Below are 20032 nucleotides of genomic sequence, written 5' to 3' on the forward strand. Positions count from 1 at the left end.
AGTAAATCCTCCCCGGCCAGGATACGAACCCATGACATAGCGCTCGCGGAACGCCAGGCGAGTGTCTTACCACTACACCACGGAGACTGCTGTTAGGTGTTAGGTTAGGTTAGGTGTTTAGGTTCTGTTGGCGATTATATTTTTGTTTGTTTACTTGTTGGATGGAGACATGGCGAAGGCTCTTACTTGGGATTGTAGAGAATACACTTCGATTCCTTCTCGATATCTTTATTGTGTGGATAACACAATATGACCAGTTCATCCGATGTCCTACCTTACTCTAGCCTGGCTATACACTGCTGCCCCTATTTGGGCAGGCACCCATGCGGATCTATGGGTAATGACGTCAGAGACCTAGTGCCTTGTGATTGGCTAGTACTCTAAAAGTCTACAATTTGAAGGCTGACATCGTTTGGAAATGCTACCAAGTCTACGTCCCTTGTCGACAAATCTCTGGCTAGCTAATGCATTGATTTAGAAGGACCTCGGTGGTTTAAAATTAATGCTTAATGTAAAAGATCGGATTACACAGTAAATTACAGAACAGGTGTGCACTTATACTGATTATACTGACACCGCTTGGCATGAAGCATTTATAGCATTGTGGTCCAAAAAAAACCATCAGCGATGCACTTGTTCCGGAATGGTTCAGACGTCATCAGTTGTGAGTCGTGTGTTAACTGTTTTTCATTCATAAACAGAGGGTTACCTGGTTGATACCTGGTTGATGGGGTTCTGGGAGTTCTTCTACTCCCCCAAGCCCGGCCCGAGGCCAGACTTGACTTGTGAGAGTTTGGTCCACCAGTCTGTTGCTTGGAGCGGCCCGCAGGCCCACATACCCACCACAGCCCGGTTGGTCCGGCACTCCTTGAAGGAAACAATCTAGTTTCCTCTTGAAGATGTCCACGGTTGTTCCTGTAATATTTCTGATGCTCGCTGGTAGGACGTTGAACAACCGTGGACCTCTGATGTTCATAGAGTGTTCTCTGATTGTGCCCATGGCACCCCTGCTCTTCACTGGTTCTATTCTGCATTTTCTTCCATGTCGTTCACTCCAGTACGTTGGTATTTTACTGTGCAGATTTGGGACCTGTCCCTCCAGTATTTTCCATGTGTATATTATTTGGTATCTCTCTCGTCTCCTTTCTAATGAGTACATTTGGAAATCTTTGAGACGATCCCAATAATTTAGGTGTTTTATCTCGTCTATGCGTGCCGTATATGTTCTCTGTATTCCCTCAATTTTAGCAATCTCTCCTGCTCTGAAGGGGGAAGTGAGTACTGAGGAGTACTCAAGACGGAACAACACAAGTGATTTGAAGAGTACAACCATTGTGATGGGATCTCTGGACTAGAAGGTTCACGTAATCCATCCTATCCTTTTTCTGACTGACGCAATACTTGCTTGGTTATGCTCCCTAAACGTTAGGTCGTCGGACATCATTATTCCCAAATCCTTGACATGCTGTTTTCCTACTATGGGCAGATTCGATTGTGTTTTGTACCCTGTATTATGTTTAAGATCCTCATTTTTGCCGTATCTGAGTACCTGGAATTTATCACCGTTAAACATCATGTTATTTTCTTCTGCCCAATCGAAAACTTTGTTAATATCTGTTTGTAGTTTATCAATGTTTTCAGCAGAGGTAATTTTCATGCTGATTTTTGTATCATCTGCAAAGGATGACACGAAGCTGTGACTTGTGTTTTTGTCTATATCTGATATGAGAATAAGGAACAGCAGTGGTGAAAGGACTGTACCTTGAGGTACAGAGCTTTTAACTGAGCTTTTATCTGCGCTCGGACTCGATTTTACTTGATTGACTGTTACTCTTTGTGTTCTGTTCGACAGGAAATTGAGTATCCAGCGTCCTACTTTACCAGTTATACCTATTGACCTCACTTTGTGTGCAATCACTCCATGGTCACATTTGTCGAATGCCTTTGCAAAATCTGTGTATACGACATCTGCATTATGTTTTTCCTCTAATGCCTCAGTGATTTTGTCATAGTGGTCAAGTAGCTGTGAGGTTTGGCGGGTGAATGGAATGGACTATGGCCTTTTTTTATGAGGACGGGCTACACAACTGATGACGTTCGAACATTTCTCGAACAGTGCTTTGCTGATGACCTCTGCTCGAATATCAACGCTGTAAATGCTTCATCCACGTACTTCAAATACAAATAATCGCCAACAGAACCTAAACACCTAACCTAACCTATGCCTAACTGTACATAGAACTTTGATATAATAATATTAACATATATGAAAGCAAAACAATTTTTAATACATAAATTGATGAATTTGTTAAATGAATATATGTTAAAATTTATGAATGTGTCTTGGAAGACAGCTGCCGCTTTAACGAACCTAGCCTAAGGACAGGTGGCATATGTATATACAGACCTATACTCTGCATCACCTTTCACCAGGTGAAGTAATTAATTAATGATTTTTAATTATTTTAATAATTAAAATAATTAAATTAATGATTTTTAGCACAAATCTTTCCAGTTCATACGTTCTTCACTAGAGAAGGATGTTAAAAAAATTAACCCACAAGTTTAACAATTTGATTACGCCTGACGAGAAAAGCTGAATAACGTATTTTGCTGTCAAGAGCTACTGGAGAGTAAAACCCTGGAAGTACCCATGGGATTATCAAGACCCACAAACCAAGCTACTCACTTCGTATGGTTCTTAGCCAATTACATTTTCGTGCGTACAGAATGGCGAAGTATCTTATCACTAGTGACTCCATATGTACCATGAACAGCCAGCCTACTAATGCCCAATGTCTGTGATATTCACAATTAGATCTTCTCTGGGTGTTGAATCCCTGTTGACCAGCGTGGCCATGTAAATATTGTAAGGATACCATTGGAATGGTATTGCGTAAAGTTTACTGCGATCCAGATTGCTCCTGACATCCCACAACTTATACTTAACGCAACTGTACGAAGTATGTCCCCGTGAGTATGTTTCCCGATCCCCTGATGGTTTTATGTACAATAAAATAGGTAGAGTCACCATGGGAGATTCCTCTCGTTGTTCATTTTGCGAATTATAATATGGGTAACATTCAGAAGAAAGTGTTTGTTGATCTTAGACTTGATGTCTACTGTAGGTATGTTGATGACATCTTCTTATAGGCACCCGACACAGAATGCTTGCAACATCTAAAATAAATTTTCGAGTCAAATACCGTGCTCAGGTTCACTTACGAGATCGACAGAGGAGGTAATCTGCCTTTCCTGGATGTAACAGTCTCGGAAAGGAATGTTGGCTTTCACACTTCAGTATATACTAAAGGAACTGACATGAGCCTTAAAGCTAGTAGTGTTTGACTGCTAAAAGCGAAACTTGTTTTCAACGGAGGAAAAGGTCACGAAAGACTCAAGTGACCAAATCGTGACCACTGAACAATACTAAACAGAAAATATAGTTCACCGTATACCGGAGTAAGAAAATCGCCGACTTCACCATTAAAAACTCTGCCGACAACACACGAAACACTTTGACAGAAGGTAATTTCGTCTTTACCATTACTTGGGGACTGTCAGTCCCAAGCCTCAATGATCTCAATATGTAGACAAGACCACATTAATCGCTTTCAAGGTGCCTGGCAATACCCAACCAACAACGCTACACAAAAAAACATATAAGTTCCTGTTCTAGATCAGCGATTCTAGAGTAATTATTACACACACACACACACACACACACACACACACACACACACACACACACACACACACACACACACACACACACACACACACACACACACACACACACACACACACACACACATACACACACACACACACACACACACACACACACACACACACACACAGCGGAAGTGGAAGTTTGAAGACCTGGAAAATCGGGGTACCAATGAGAGCTCAAGCTCCATACATGGAACTCTGACAGCAGATAGGAGGAAGATTGAGATCTTGGTAATCTACAATCCCCCACCAAACAGTAGAAGACCAAGGAAGGAGTATGATGACAACAACAAGGCATGTATAGATGAACTGCAGAGGGCAGCAACATTAGCTCACAGAATGAGAGCGAAACTGCTGGTCATGGGGGACCTAAATCATGGAGAGGTAAATTGGGAATCGAGGAATCCCCATGGCGGCGAAGAAACGTGGGGAGAAAAGCTAGTAAATGTTATAAACAGGAATTTCCTAACACAACATGTGAAGGAAGACTCAAGGGAAAGAGGACGGAATACACTGAGCCTATTAGACCTTATTTTCACCCAGAACGTAGAAGACATCGAGAATTGGAACCTGAAATACCTCTAGGGGGCCCAATGACCATTGTGTCTTAGTCTCTGACTACATGATGGAACTTAAACTTGTGACCATGGGGCAAGAGGTCTGGGAAAGGAGAGTTGACTACAGGAAAGGGGACAACAGGAGGATAAAGGACTATCTAGGAGGAGTGCAGTGAGAGGACAAAATTACAGGAAAAACAGTCCAAGAGATGATGGACCTAGTCACACGGAAATGCAAGGAGGCCGAAGAGAGATTTATACCAACAGTAATGGAAAAAAAAGCAAGAGGGAATATAATAACCTATGATTTAATAGACAGTGTCAGGAAGCAAAACTGAGAAACAGGAGGGAGTGGAGGAAGTACAGAAGACAAAGGACAGAGGACAACAAGATTAGATGAAACAGAGCTAGAAACGATTACATTAAGATAAGACGAACATCGGAAAGAAATTATGAGAACGATATTGTAATCAAAGCGAAAAAGCAACCTAATTTACTACACAGCCATATAAGAAGAAATATGTCGGTGAACGACCAAGTGATAAGACTAAGGAAAACAGAGTGGGTATATACAGAAAGTGACAAGGAAATCTGCGAGGCACTAAATGCCAGTTTCCATGGAGTGTTCACAACCGAGCCTGAGTAGCTCCCTGAGTACCCTAGATGAAAGACTATCAGATATAGAGGTGACAGCAGAGGAGGTAATGAAACAGTTGACAATACTGGATGCAACTAAATCGGTTGGACCAGACAAAGTATCCCCGTGGATACTAAAAGAGGCAGCAGAGACCCCTCAGCATGCCTCTGGCAAGGATCTTTAATGAATCATTTATGTCAGAAGAATTACCCAATTGGTGGAAGAGGGCAAATGAACCGATTTTCAAGAAAGGTAATATGGAGGAGGCACTTAACTACAGACCTGTATCACTGACAAGCATCCTCTGTAAAATACTTGAAAGAATAATTAGGCAAAGGCTTGTTGCACACCTAGAGAACGTTAGGTTTGTAAACAAACATCAACATGGGTTCTGGAAAGGGAGATCTTGCCTAACAAACCTTTTGGAATTCTATGATAAAATAACGAGGATAAGACAAGACAGATGGTTGGGCAGACTTCATATTTCTGGACTGCCAAAAAACCTTTGATACAGTACCACACATGTGACTGCTATTTAAACTTGAAAAGCAGGTGGGAGTAAGCGGAAAGGCCTTAGCATGGGTAAGGAACTACCTAACAAGAAGGAGCCAGAGAGTTACGGTAAGGGGCGAGAAGTCAGACTGGCGAACAGTAACGAGTGGAGTACCTCAAGGATCGGTGTTAGGACCAATTCTGTTTCTAATATACGTTAACGACATGTTTACAGGAGTAGAATCCTACATATCGATGTTTGCGGATGATGCAAAGTTGATGAGAAGAGTTGTGACAGATGAGGATTGTAAGATCCTCCAAGAGGACTTGAATAGGTTACAGAGATGATCAGAGAAATGGCTACTGGAGTTCAACACGAGCAAATGTAAAGTAATGGAAATGGGACTAGGTGATAGGAGACCAAAGGGACAGTACACAATGAAGGGGAACTGCCTACCTGTGATGATGCCAGAAAGAGACCTGGGCGTGGATGTAACACCTAATGAAACTCCTGAGGCACATATAAATAGGATATCGACAGCAGCATACTCTACACTGGTAAAAATAAGAACATCATTCAGAAACCTAAGTAAGGAGACATTTAGGACACTTTACACTGCCTACATGAAGCCAGTCTTAGAGTATGGCGCCCCATCATGGAGTTTCCACCTGAAGAAACATACAAGAAAACTGGAAAAGGTTCAGAGGTTTGCAACGAGACTCGTCCCAACATTACGAGGGATGGGGAATGAAGAGCGCCTGAGCCTTACGACACTAGAAAAAAGAAGGGAGAGGGATGATATGATAGGAATGTATAAAATATTCAGGGGGATTGACAGAGTGGACATAGACGAAATGTTCACACGAAATAGTAACAGAACGAGGGGACATAGGTGGAAGCTGGAAACTCAAATGAGTCACAGAGATGTTAGGAAGTTTTCTTTTAGCGTGAGAGTAGTGGAAAAATGGAATGCACTTAAGGAGCAGGTTGTGGAAGCAAACTCTATTCATAATTTTAAAACTAGATATGATAGGGATGTAACGCCTGGAGAGTGCACCCATGACTCACCATAGGAACGTCCAGGTAAGATCAGCCTGTAACCTCAGATTCAGCTAGAGTTAATTGAAATATTTTCTGGCTCCTCCCTAGTCAGCTTGTTCCTGTTTATTAATAATCCTGATGGTCTTGGCAAACAACTTAATGATACATCTTGATTGCTTTTTTGTACATCATGAGAAGCAGACGCCCTGATGTGCTGACCAAGTTGGCTGAATCAGCTGGGAACAGGTACACACCAGACTTTCCCACAACAGTGTAAAACGCCCCCCCCCCCTTCTGATTCAGTTGTATATATACCCCAGTATGATAGTTAGGAGAGAGTGCTGGAGAGGCTGCAGGTCAGTGAGGCTGCAGGTGAGCCTCAGGAGACAGAGTGAATCCACCCGACTGAGAGGCAGAGAGTGGTCTTAATTAAGGTAATGTGTGTGATGTTTGATACATTTTCCATGTCTGGATCCCGTAACAATTGCCAGTATTGCCAGTGTTAAAGTAGGATTTTATAGTGGTGAATAGCAAAATTTATTCTCAATAAACTCATGTTAAACTTCCCATCTGTGTCAATTGTTGAATCCCCGTAGCTTCTGATATAATTTGCTAACAACCGTCCCATAATTATTGACAAGTTAAAGAAAGAGTACTCTCCAAGTCAAGCAATGTTTCTTGCCTTGTTGCTTGATATAGTAAATGGATAAGGCAGATGGTGGCAGCGTAATTAATCCTGTGTAGCATTTCCGTGTTTAATACCTTTGGTTCCAGTGTAAACCATTAGTGGTACTGTAATATATGGTGTACAGTTTTAGCAGGTTTACATTATTAATGTTTTTAATTTTCAGTTTATATTTATAGTGGTGTTACAGGGAAATAGGACCGGAGTCATTGCTGTAAACAACCGATGGCTCGAAAGGCGGGAGCCAAGAGTCAATGCTCAATCCTGCAGACACAAATAGGTGAGTACACACACACACACACACATACATACATACATACATACATACATACATACATACATACATACATACATACATACATACATACATACATACATACATACATACATACATAAAACAGGTCTCTTTGCCCCTATTCCCCAAGATGTGGTCTAATACACTTACCAATTTCGAATCGGTCCGGCCCGCCCACAACACGGAGCTGGACACGGAGGTGGAAGCAGACGCGCCGTGCCCACGTCTCTCCCTGCTCCAGACACGTCCTCTCCTGCAGATCCACCTGCTTCACACTGAACTCGAAGCTCCACACATGCAATCGCAGCACGGGCGCCGTCCTGCGGGCCACGTCAGACAGGAATCAGGGCGCTTCAGGTGGATGAGTGCAACAGGGGAAGGTGATTACAGCAGGCGGGTCAGTGCAAAAGGTGGATGAATGCAACAGGTGGATGTAACATGTGAGTGAGTGCAACAGGTGGGTGATGTTGCATGCTCTCCCAGATTGCAGCACGTGGCAACAGACTACGGGAGCTTCCTGGAGTTCCTGCTTCCTACAATATCCCCAGAAAAAGTAATGGGGGGTGGGTAGAGTGCAGAGCTCATTCTGACGAACCTCTGCAATCAGCAGTTTCACACTCAACTGGCTTCGGAACCTTAGCAGGGCGTCTTAATCTTGCTGAGTAGGTTGGCAATAACTCTTCACCCACGGAAATAAACTCCACGTCCAGTGCAGCGCATATACACCACTCAACTATCCTTCTTCGGACCTCTCAAACAAAATTAAATGCATTAGGATACCTTATAATACTTATAGACTAATTCAGGCACCTCGGTCATGGCATTAAACTGCGAGTGGTACTGCAGGATCTCACAAACGTTTTGGACAAATGGTCTTGATGAACGGAAATGACACACAGTTCCAGAACCGTCTCACAGCGTCTGCAGAAATGTGCTCAAGCCTAGTCTCCCCTTTAGGTGTATCCCGCAATGTTCAGTAATTACCTGTAACTCAGCCTCTGCAGGGTCGGTTAATAAGTACCAGAGAAAGGGGGACACAGAAAAACAAAGCTTATGAGACGAAATCGAGTTAAAAGAAAAGTAGAATACCTCCTCTCAAAAATGGAACTGAACTGCCGAGCCCTGTGAACTCGCTATAGGCTGCTTTAGGCCTTTAAACTCAAATTCTTCCGTTTCTCAAAATAATTTTTTGAGTGTCGCAAAAGGAATGAAAGAGCATAACTCTAAATCAAAATTAATGAGGCTTACTTAAACTTATCCAATACTTAAAAGTTGCAAAGCAAATAAATGTATGTTAAAACTGCACTCAAGACACTCATGTTAGAACAGTTTATAAGACCTATGTTAAAACTGCACCCAAAACCGATCACTCAATATAAAGACATATTGGACTCAAAATTTCGATGTGAGTGAATATAGAAACGCCTTCTGGAATCCGGGTGAAAATTCTCAACTTTTCATTGGCGAATCTGAAATAGTTATAATACCAAAGTTGTTGAGAGAAGTAATGAATCCGAAGACAATAATTTTGGAACCGAAGCAGATGAGACATTCAGTGTATTGTTCTTTTGTGTGCGGCAAAATGCAAAGCTAACAAACCGATAAAGTTGCTGAGTCCCAGTGCCTCAGGCTCGCTGGCACGTTATCTAGCAATAAGGCCTGGTCAGGAGGCCTGGTCGAAGACCGAGCCGCAGGGATGCTAAGCCCCGGAAGCACCTCAAGGTAACCTCAAGGTATAAGAACTTAACTTTGAAAGATTATGACTATAGAGGACGCGTTGAAAACGAGGTATCCCTATATGGGGTGGCTTATCGCAAGGTGAGGGGTAGTGAGTACACTAAGACCTGCAGAGAAACATTGAGGTCAACCTCGGGAAGATAATAGGACTTACCTGAAGAAGGTAAGAGGACTTACCTGAAGAAGGTAAGAGGACTTACCTGAAGAAGGTAAGAGGACTTACCTGAAGAAGGTAAGAGGACTTACCTGAAGAAGGTAAGAGGACTTACCTGAAGAAGAAGGCAGCGTCGGAGAGCGGCGCCCCTACCAGGAGGTCCGGATACCCGTTGCCATCCCCGTCTCTGCCACCGGCTAGGCTGTATCCGAACCCTCCGCTTAAGGAGAACTTAGGCGTCGGCTGTAACATCTGAATGGCAATAGTAAATGTTTCTCCTGACGATATCATAGCATAATATTGTTCTCCTGACGATATCATAGCATAATACGGTTATCCTGACGATATCATAGCATAATACTGTTCTCCTGACGATATCATAGCATAATACGGTTATCCTGACAATATCATATCATAATACTGTTCTCCTGACGATATCATAGCATAATATTGTTCTCCTGACGATATCATAGCATAATATTGTTCTCCTGACAATATCATAGCATAATATTGTTCTCCTGACGATATCATAGCATAATATTGTTCTCCTGACGATATCATAGCATAATACTGTTCTCCTGACGATATCATAGCATAATATTGTTCTCCTGACGATATCATAGCATAATACTGTTCTCCTGACGATATCATAGCATAATACGGTTATCCTGACAATATCATAGCATAATACTGTTCTCCTGACGATATCATAGCATAATATGGTTATCCTGACAATATCATAATACGGTTCTCCTGATATCATAGCATAATACAGTTCTCCTCGTGATATCATAACATAATATGGTTCTTCTGAGGATATCATAATACGGTTCTCACGATTTCATAACATAATACAGTTCTCTTGACGATATTATATCACAATATGGTTCTCCTGAGGATAGCATAATAGTATACAATTCTCCTGACGATATCATACCATAATTCGGTTCTCCTGAGGATATCATAACAGTATATGGTTCTCTTGACGATGTCATAGTATAATACGGTATCAGCCGAACAATTCGCATACTTTACGTCATTATCAAGGAATGTAAAAAACGCAGAATTTATAGATAACACCATCAATGAGGTCCAAAAAATGTGTAAAAACTTCATTCATAATGATGTACTGCCAGGAATCTTAGCGAAGTATCCGAAGTTTGCTTATTGTAGGTGCAGCCTGCACATGACTGTAAAGCTGCCGCCCAGTTGGGTGGGTGTGGAGCACATGACTGTAAAGCTGCCGCTCAGTGGGGTGGGTGTGGAGCACATGACTGTAAAGCTGCCGCTCAGTGGGGTGGGTGTGGAGCACATGATTGTAAAGCTGCCGCCCAGTGGGGTGGGTGTGGAGCACATGACTGTAAAGCTGCCGCTCAGTGGGGTGGGTGTGGAGCACATGACTGTAAAGCTGCCGCTCAGTGGGGTGGGTGTGGAGCACATGACTGTAAAGCTGCCGCTCAGTGGGGTGGGTGTGGAGCACATGACTGTAAAGCTGCCGCTCAGTGGGGTGGGTGTGGAGCACATGACTGTAAAGCTGCCGCTCAGTGGGGTGGGTGTGGAGCACATGACTGTAAAGCTGCCGCTCAGTGGGGTGGGTGTGGAGCACATGACTGTAAAGCTGCCGCTCAGTGGGGTGGGTGTGGAGCACATGACTGTAAAGCTGCCGCTCAGTGGGGTGGGTGTGGAGCACATGACTGTAAAGCTGCCGCTCAGTGGGGTGGGTGTGGAGCACATGACTGTAAAGCTGCCGCTCAGTGGGGTGGGTGTGGAGCACATGACTGTAAAGCTGCCGCTCAGTGGGGGTGGGTGTGGAGCACATGACTGTAAAGCTGCCGCCCAGTTGGGTGGGTGTGGAGCACATGACTGTAAAGCTGCCGCCCAGTTGGGTGGGTGTGGAGCACATGACTGTAAAGCTGCCGCTCAGTGGGGGTGGGTGTGGAGCACATGACTGTAAAGCTGCCGCCCAGTTGGGTGGGTGTGGAGCACATGACTGTAAAGCTGCCGCCCAGTTGGGTGGGTGTGGAGCACATGACTGTAAAGCTGCCGCCCAGTTGGGTGGGTGTGGAGCACATGACTGTAAAGCTGCCGCTCAGTTGGGTGGGTGTGGAGCACATGACTGTAAAGCTGCCGCCCAGTTGGGTGGGTGTGGAGCAAGACTAGTAACTGTGTGACTGACTCACCATAGATGTAAAGTGCCTTGTATAGTGACTGTTGTGATCATCTTGTGATATAAAAATATTATTAATGTGTATATGTATTTGAGTACATGTATGTATACATATGCATGTGTATATATGTACATGTGTCACTAGGAACTCTTATAAATGAACCGACCAGGATTCAAACCCATGCTACTCAGGATCACCCCTAAACATACACAGTACTGTCACCACCTCACTAATCATAGACTTCCATTGGTATGTCATATTTACAATTATGTAATTAGCTCAGAGTTACAGCCCCGCTCCTGTGCCAGGTAAGTCCATTACGGGCTCACCAAAGCCTGTGCTACTTGGAACTTTTTATTCCGAGTTGCTGAATATAAAATGGCAACTGTAATTAGCTTCACAAGATTGTCACTTGCTTAGCTAAACGAAGCGTGCCTCTGTAAACCTTTCTACCACTGCCCACTGGATGGGTATGGGGTGCATAATAAATAGATTAAATGAAAATCCTTACAATACCATAATATTACACGGTTCTACTGAGAATATTATAATATCTATAGTTCTCCTGACGACTGCAGAAAAGTTCTGCCACAAACATATATCAATCTAAAATAATATGTATTTATGTAGCTACATCATACATCTGTCGGAAAACCCGACACCATTTACTAACATTCAATACAATATGCAGATAATATTGCTGCTGTCTTGTAATAACAAATTAACCCTAGAAATAGTGCTTTAATTACTCATAGAAGACGTGGCACAGTGGAATTTTCCTCGGCAGAAAATGGGGGATACCATTGCCATATGACCCTATTAAATTCACCAGCTAAATAAAGGGAAACCTCCTTAGTAGATCAGTTTTTGGACTGTAAACATCATACAAACATTTCCTTTGAATCAACTTAATTATTAATACTAAAATAGAGTAAAACTGGGCCCTCTACCACTTCTTGATGACATCTGGACAATACAGCCAAGGCGTCAGTGGGAGGGAGGCCTCAGAGAGTCCGTCGCCATTATTAAATTTATCAACAAAGTCTCACGTGGAGCTCACTTCAAGATCCACAGAAACTGCCTTGAACAGTGTCATTGAGAGTAAAGTGCTTCCATTATCAACACCAACTCCGTCCACAATAAGGAAAGAGTTCTGCTTCCGGTTCCATTACTATCTAGCATATGTAATTCGGTCATTAATATTAGATTTAAGAATGTCAGTTAGCACAAGAATCGAGACACAAAATAGGGTAAGCAATAGTCTCATCTCTTTATTTGAATTAATATACAATATTTGCCCTGATACAGCTGTTATATTAGGTTATTACTATTATTGTGTGCCCTTTGACAGGTGTAATTGAAGAGGAAGAATTAACACTAGTTACCTAGTACACCTGTACAGGTGTTGATGCCTGCCTCAACCATGAGGAGTGTTGGTTCACCCGTGTTCATTCTGGTTGTTCACCCGTGTTCATACTGGTTGTCTAGGCCAAAATCAGCCATACAAGATAAGGTCCCCCATTTAATTACTAATATATGTAATCTACTACTGAGGTGAATGTCTACTAATTAATAACTATATATAAACTATAAACCCCAAGAATGTGTAAGGAAGCAATTTGTTGGATTTTTTCAATCATAAAGTCCACTTTAAACATCATAGTTTGCAATCGAAAAATATAAATTAACATAAAATATAAATTACTATATAAATTGATATAAACTAAATAAATATAAATCTCACAAGTCAGTTTCCCCCAAAACATCTACAGGGATCACGTGGAAAATGGCCTCATTGGGCGTGATAGGTTATTTATAGACTCAACAGCCACATGTGGCGTCCACCAACCACAGATCGCTTAATCAGCTAAGTGATGTGGACATCGTGACGTCACAAGCCCTTTTTAACTAAGAATTTAATCATAGCAAAGTAACACTTAATCATCTTCAAATCACTACTATTTAAATCCTATAAATAAATGTTATCTGAAAATAATCATGTTCGATTTGAAAGGTTACAGATTCGATTCTATCGGCAAGACAAACGTTTGGATACCTTTTCCTTTCACCTGACTTTCTGTTTACCGGAACCTGCCGCCTGTGGAAACCATGCGAGGGAGTCAACTGACCACTGGTGTCTTGGCAACACTGTGTCTCGTTATTGCCAGGGAGAAGGAGCAAATTTTATTAACTTTTTGGGGTTTTTGCCTCATTTCTCTTCCCCCGTTTTGATGGTGCTGTGTCAGAGGGTTCTCGGTTTGGGTGCGGTAGCGATCTCTTCTTGCTGCTAGACATACATAGTGGGAGGGAAGTACTGCTGCACATGTATACCGGAGTAATGGAGGAGCCAGCCTTTGCCTGTTTTTACTATTGGTGGTTTTACAGGAGAGGGAGGAATGCCATGATGGTGGTTCATTTTTAGGGTCAATTTCGAGCATGAGCCGGTCGAAGCCTGATGCGTAAACATGCTAACTGCTGTGGGTTGCATCGTCTGCTAGTTATTCTGAGCACTCTAAGGAACCTCAATAAGCCTAACAGGCTTCTGGTCACTCAGTAGCATACCATTATGCCTTGTATGCAGCACATCCTCTTAAGGTTTCCCAACGTCAAGAAAACGGTCAATTTAAAGTGTCCTCTCCTAACCTACCAGAGAACCCAAAACAGAAAATGAGACAGTGTATCACTTTTGTGAGCTGCTTCCATTTTCTAGTACAACAAGTTTTGGCCTTACGTAACGCATACAATCGAAATACGACGTTCTTTGTAGGAAGACAGGTTGTTGTATGACCATGTTTCCTAAGTTCATTATCCCGTATTATACTTTCCAAAGAATTCCTCATTCTTCCAAATTCTTCTTCCTGATATGCACATATGTTTTCTTCATTGCATTCCTCCCTCACTCTAACTTGTGATCAAGTATATTGACCAAGGCCAAATAAGATGAAGAGATCCTACAGTGTCACACAAGCTTATATTATCAATATAGTGTTTATTTTAGGGGAGAACCGAGTCTAAGCAAACTAGTCAAGACGTTCCTTGACTCCAGTCTCTCTTTCCTTGGTTAAAGTCCCTCATAGTTAGTAGTTGGTAGATTAAGTGAGCTGTTCTTGATGTTCTATATGTACCTGTTAAGCTCGTAGATCTGTTTCTCTAATTGTCTTCCTGACTGACCCTTACACGAGTCTGAAGACGTACCTGAGATGGCGTGGCCCTGATGCCTGTGTTGGACCCTAGGAAGATGAAGACGGCGCCTCCTCCAGAGTGCTGTGGGGCGCCCACGGCCAAGTCTGCAGGCAGTGAACAGGGCAGAATTAGTGGAAGTGGGTGGGTTAGTGAGAGATAGAATCTGTTAAGGTTGGTCGGTTTAAAATTTAAGGGTCGGACTGTTAGGATACGTGAGTCAGAAGAGAGCAAGGTGTGTTCCAGGTAGAAATCATAAGTGTTAGGGAATGTTAGCTTGAGGAAACATGCTAATGAGGGAACAGAAGATGGAAACAGGAAAGAAGAAGAGAGCAATTAAACATGGAGAGAAAAGAGGAGAGACAGAGAGAGAGAGAGAGAGAGAGAGAGAGAGAGAGAGAGAGAGAGAGAGAGAGAGAGAGAGAGAGAGAGACAGAGAGAGAGACAGAGAGACAGAGACAGAGAGAAAGACAGAGAGACAGAGAGAGAGAGAGAGAGAGAGAGAGAGAGAGAGAGAGAGAGAGAGAGAGAGAGAGAGAGAGAGAGAGAGAGACACAGAGAGACAGAGAGATAGAGAGGGAGAGAGAGAGAGAGAGAGAGAGAGAGAGAGAGAGAGAGAGAGAGAGAGAGAGAGAGAGAGAGAGAGAGAGAGAGAGAGAGAGAGAGAGAGAGAGAGAGAGAGAGAGAGAGAGAGAGAGAGAGAGAGAGAGAGAGAGAGAGAGAGAGAGAGTGAGAGAGAGAGAGAGAGAGAAAGAAAGATAGACTGTATTTTATCTTATAATATCACCAGTTAACTTCCCTTCATACATTTTTTTTTTGGGGGGGGGGTTTATAATTCAGTTTATCACACCGTAATGAAACAGTTGATATAAATTTATGTACTAAACTATAATTAAATAGTTAGTAGTACTGCTACAGATGTGTTGGTTATTATTTAAAATGGTCTCAGCTGATTTGGTAATGTTGGCTGGTCATCCAACATCAAATATCCTCAGACACATGTACTCCGTACTGGATATGTATTAATGATGGTCCTGTGATGTACCAGCTGAACTGATGTTTCATGCAGTCACAAGTTACTTATCAACAAGTTACTTATCAACAAGTTACTTGTCAACAAGTTACTTGTCAACAAGTTACTTGTCAACAAGTTACTTGTCAACAAGTTACTTGTCAACAAGTTACTTGTCAACAAGTTACTTATCAACAAGTTACTTATCAACAAGAGTGTTAGTCAGGGTGTTAGTCAGGTAATTAATGGATTACGAGAGAAAAGGGAGTGTGTGTGGCGTCTGGTTACTTATTGGTGGTGTTATTGGTGGTGACGTCTCGTGGTGTTTTGATGCGCTCTGGCGCAAGGCACATGCCTGTGGTGGTAATGGTGTTGGGGGACGCCGTGTGTGTTGTGCTGAGGGCGTTGGGGACGCCGGGTGTTGTGTTGATGGCGTTGGTGACGCCGGGTGTTGAGGGCGTTGGGGACGCCGTGTGTTGTGTTGATGGCGTTGGGGACGCCGTGTGTTGTGTTGAGGGCGTTGGGGACGCCGTGTGTGTTGTGCTGAGGGCGTTGGGGACGCTGTGTTGTGTTGATGGCGTTGGTGACGCCGGGTGTTGAGGGCGTTGGGGACGCCGTGTGTTGTGTTGATGGCGTTGGGGACGCCGTGTGTTGTGTTGAGGGCGTTGGGGACGCTGTGTTGTGTTGATGGCGTTGGTGACGCCGGGTGTTGAGGGCGTTGGGGACGCCGTGTGTTGTGTTGATGGCGTTGGGGACGCCGTGTGTTGTGTTGAGGGCGTTGGGGACGCCGTGTGTTGTGTTGATGGCGTTGGGGACGCCGGGTGTTGAGGGCGTTGGGGACGCCGTGTGTTGTGTTGATGGCGTTGGTGACGCCGTGTGTTGTGTTGAGGGCGTTGGGGACGCTGTGTTGTGTTGATGGCGTTGGTGACGCCGGGTGTTGAGGGCGTTGGGGACGCCGTGTGTTGTGTTGATGGCGTTGGGGACGCCGTGTGTTGTGTTGAGGGCGTTGGGGACGCCGTGTGTTGTGTTGATGGCGTTGGGGACGCCGGGTGTTGAGGGCGTTGGGGACGCCGTGTGTTGTGTTGATGGCGTTGGTGACGCCGTGTGTTGTGTTGAGGGCGTTGGGGACGCCGTGTGTTGTGTTGATGGCGTTGGGGACGCCGGGTGTTGAGGGCGTTGGGGACGCCGTGTGTTGTGTTGATGGCGTTGGTGACGCCGTGTGTTGTGTTGAGGGCGTTGGGGACGCTGTGTTGTGTTGATGGCGTTGGTGACGCCGGGTGTTGAGGGCGTTGGGGACGCCGTGTGTTGTGTTGATGGCGTTGGGGACGCCGTGTGTTGTGTTGAGGGCGTTGGGGACGCCGTGTGTTGTGTTGATGGCGTTGGGGACGCCGGGTGTTGAGGGCGTTGGGGACGCCGTGTGTTGTGTTGATGGCGTTGGTGACGCCGTGTGTTGTGTTGATGGCGTTGGGGACGCCGGGTGTTGAGGGCGTTGGGGACGCCGTGTGTTGTGTTGATGGCGTTGGGGACGCCGTGTGTTGTGTTGATGGCGTTGGTGACGCCGGGTGTTGTGTTGATGGCGTTGGGGACGCCGTGTGTTGTGTTGATGGCGTTGGGGACGCCGGGTGTTGTGTTGATGGCGTTGGTGACGCCGTGTGTTGTGTTGATGGCGTTGGGGACGCCGGGTGTTGAGGGCGTTGGGGACGCCGTGTGTTGTGTTGATGGCGTTGGGGACGCCGGGTGTTGAGGGCGTTGGGGACGCCGTGTGTTGTGTTGATGGCGTTGGGGACGCCGGGTGTTGTGTTGATGGCGTTGGTGACGCCGGGTGTTGTGTTGATGGCGTTGGTGACGCCGTGTGTTGTGTTGATGGCGTTGGTGACGCCGGGTATTGTGTTGATGGCGTTGGGGACGCCGGGTGTTGTGTTGATGGCGTTGGGGACGCCGGGTGTTGTGTTGAGGGCGTTGGTGACGCCGGGTGTTGTGTTGATGGCGTTGGTGACGCCGGGTGTTGTGTTGATGGCGTTGGGGACGCCGGGTGTTGTGTTGAGGGCGTTGGGGACGCCGTGTGTTGTGTTGAGGGCGTTGGGGACGCCGGGTGTTGAGGGCGTTGGGGACGCCGTGTGTTGTGTTGAGGGCGTTGGGGACGCCGGGTGTTGAGGGCGTTGGGGACGCCGGGTGTTGAGGGCGTTGGGGACGCCGGGTGTTGAGGGCGTTGGGGACGCCGTGTGTTGTGTTGAGGGCGTTGGGGACGCCGGGTGTTGAGGGCGTTGGGGACGCCGGGTGTTGTGTTGAGGGCGTTGGGGACGCCGGGTGTTGTGTTGAGGGCGTTGGGGACGCCGGGTGTTGAGGGCGTTGGGGACGCCGGGTGTTGAGGGCGTTGGGGACGCCGTGTGTTGTGTTGATGGCGTTGGGGACGCCGGGTGTTGTGTTGAGGGCGTTGGGGACGCCATTGGGTGGTGTAGTGTAGTGGCGTTTGGACGCCTGGTATCGAGTGTGGTGTTGTAGAGTATATGGTGGCGCAGGGGCGCCAGGTAGTGGTCGGTAAGGTGAGTATTGGTGTAGCAAGGTCGGTGCGTTAGGACGCAGGAAGTGGTTGTGGGGATGTGTGGCGTTATAATGTCATCATCATCATCAGTGTCATCATCAGTGTCATCATCATCACCAATCATCATCAGTGGTTGGGATGACCAGAGGTGATGGTGTGTCGGAAGTGGGTAAGTCTTATGGATAAGATGAAATGTAGATAATTGCCGAGTTGGTGGCTGCAGTAGGCGAGCCAAGTCGATACATCTGGCAAGACTCATAAAAGACTAATAAAAAATCATTATTTTCATTAAAATTTTCATTAATTAAGTCGGAGTGGGTAAGTCTTATGGATAAGATTATAAGGTAGAATTTCAAATTTCAGGTGTTGGTGGTTGCAGTGGGCGAGCCAAGTAGATATACTAATTTCTCATTAATTAAGTTGTTACAGGAATCTCGCTAGAAGCGAGCCAGTGGCAGTATGATGCTTTAGTGACATAAGTGTGAAATGATTTTAATGAGGTATTTATTGTGATAATGTATATGTATGTATATACTGTATATTACCTCATCGGCACCATTACTGAGTGTTAGGCTTGAGAAGGTCCCCCGGGATCATGTCACAGAGCTTCAGGTAGAGTAGAAGGGAAGCTATGAGGCTACACTCAGTTATTCTAGAAAAAAAGGGGGGTGGAAGTGAAGCCAACGTGACGTTATAGGCGAAATTCGCCCCCTGACATCAAAGCAGGGATAAGGGCCAGCTGCAATGGTTTTGCAGCTGCGCTCAGGCTATATATGGGGAGAGAGTAAGGAGCCGAGGGTGTCATGTAATAATGGGATCGAGCCAGGGGGCTCCGAGGGAATATTTTGCAGGTACAGCGGTCGGGAAGGTGTGAATACAGGTGGACACACTCTGGGCGGATGGGCCTAGACCAAAGAGCTGTGAGGGATCTACAGCGTTCTGGGATTGGTGCCCTGGAACGAGACGTCAGCACAGACCCAAGGGAACATGACCCTGGGGTAGGAATCTCCGTTGCTCTGGAGGCCAGGATCACGGTAGCTCAGAGCAACGATGGGACATTGACAACATTCACCAGGCTGGACAGCCTGGGTTTTGTCTGGGTCATGGAGGATCTATGACCTGGCAACCATGGGACACGAAGACAAGAGAAGTGATGCTGCCAATTGTGGAGGAGGCCAGTGAAACATTGTGTGATCATTGTAAGCCCTTATGTTAACAGTACAGGGCAAGATGTTAAATTATTAACTTGTTACTAAGGATGAAGAACCTTAGATATATATGTGTTGTGTATATATTAATGACTAGTGTCATTTCTGTTTAAGTGCCAGCATTCTGGTCCATGTAATTTTATGGTTATGTTTGTATGTAATTATATGTCAGCAGTTTAGGTATATGTGCATTGTTGGAGATGGGAAAAATTATTTCAGACTATTTTACCTGTGCTATGATGTGAATATAATGTATATGTTGGAGAAGTGTTGTGAGTCATGTCGGGGAAAATTTTAATTTATTTCATCGTGTGTATGATGAACTTTTTGGATGATTTTGTAGTTGTACACATATGGTGGGTGCATCCTCCAGGTCCTTACACTAATGGAACCATTGCAATGATGCATATGGGGACATATGCGTGTTTAAGGAGGGGAGTGGTGTTGTAATCCACAAGTTAGTAGGAATTATTAGCTAGAGGATCATTACTACAACACTTAACGAATGATGATTGGAAGTACATGTAAGTAGACAGACTATGGATCACATATCTAAGAAAGGTCAATGGATTAAGACCGAAGCTGTTTAGC

At 44.8% G+C, this 20032-nt stretch overlaps 1 protein-coding gene across 1 annotated transcript in view; it reads right to left on the bottom strand.

Moving 5' to 3' along the window:
• LOC138357758 (integrin alpha-IIb-like) overlaps window positions 1-20032 on the bottom strand; it is a 148422-nt gene that overhangs the window by 77031 nt on the left and 51359 nt on the right. The window contains exons 8-10 of the mRNA XM_069314765.1: window positions 14695-14786; window positions 9447-9583; window positions 7591-7760 (exon numbers count right to left, since the gene is read on the bottom strand). Of these exons, the coding sequence (XP_069170866.1) occupies window positions 7591-7760; window positions 9447-9583; window positions 14695-14786 (399 nt within the window). The remainder of the gene's footprint in view (window positions 1-7590; window positions 7761-9446; window positions 9584-14694; window positions 14787-20032) is intronic.

Source organism: Procambarus clarkii, chromosome 80 (assembly GCF_040958095.1).
Source record: "Procambarus clarkii isolate CNS0578487 chromosome 80, FALCON_Pclarkii_2.0, whole genome shotgun sequence".
Lineage (NCBI taxonomy): Eukaryota > Metazoa > Arthropoda > Malacostraca > Decapoda > Cambaridae > Procambarus > Procambarus clarkii.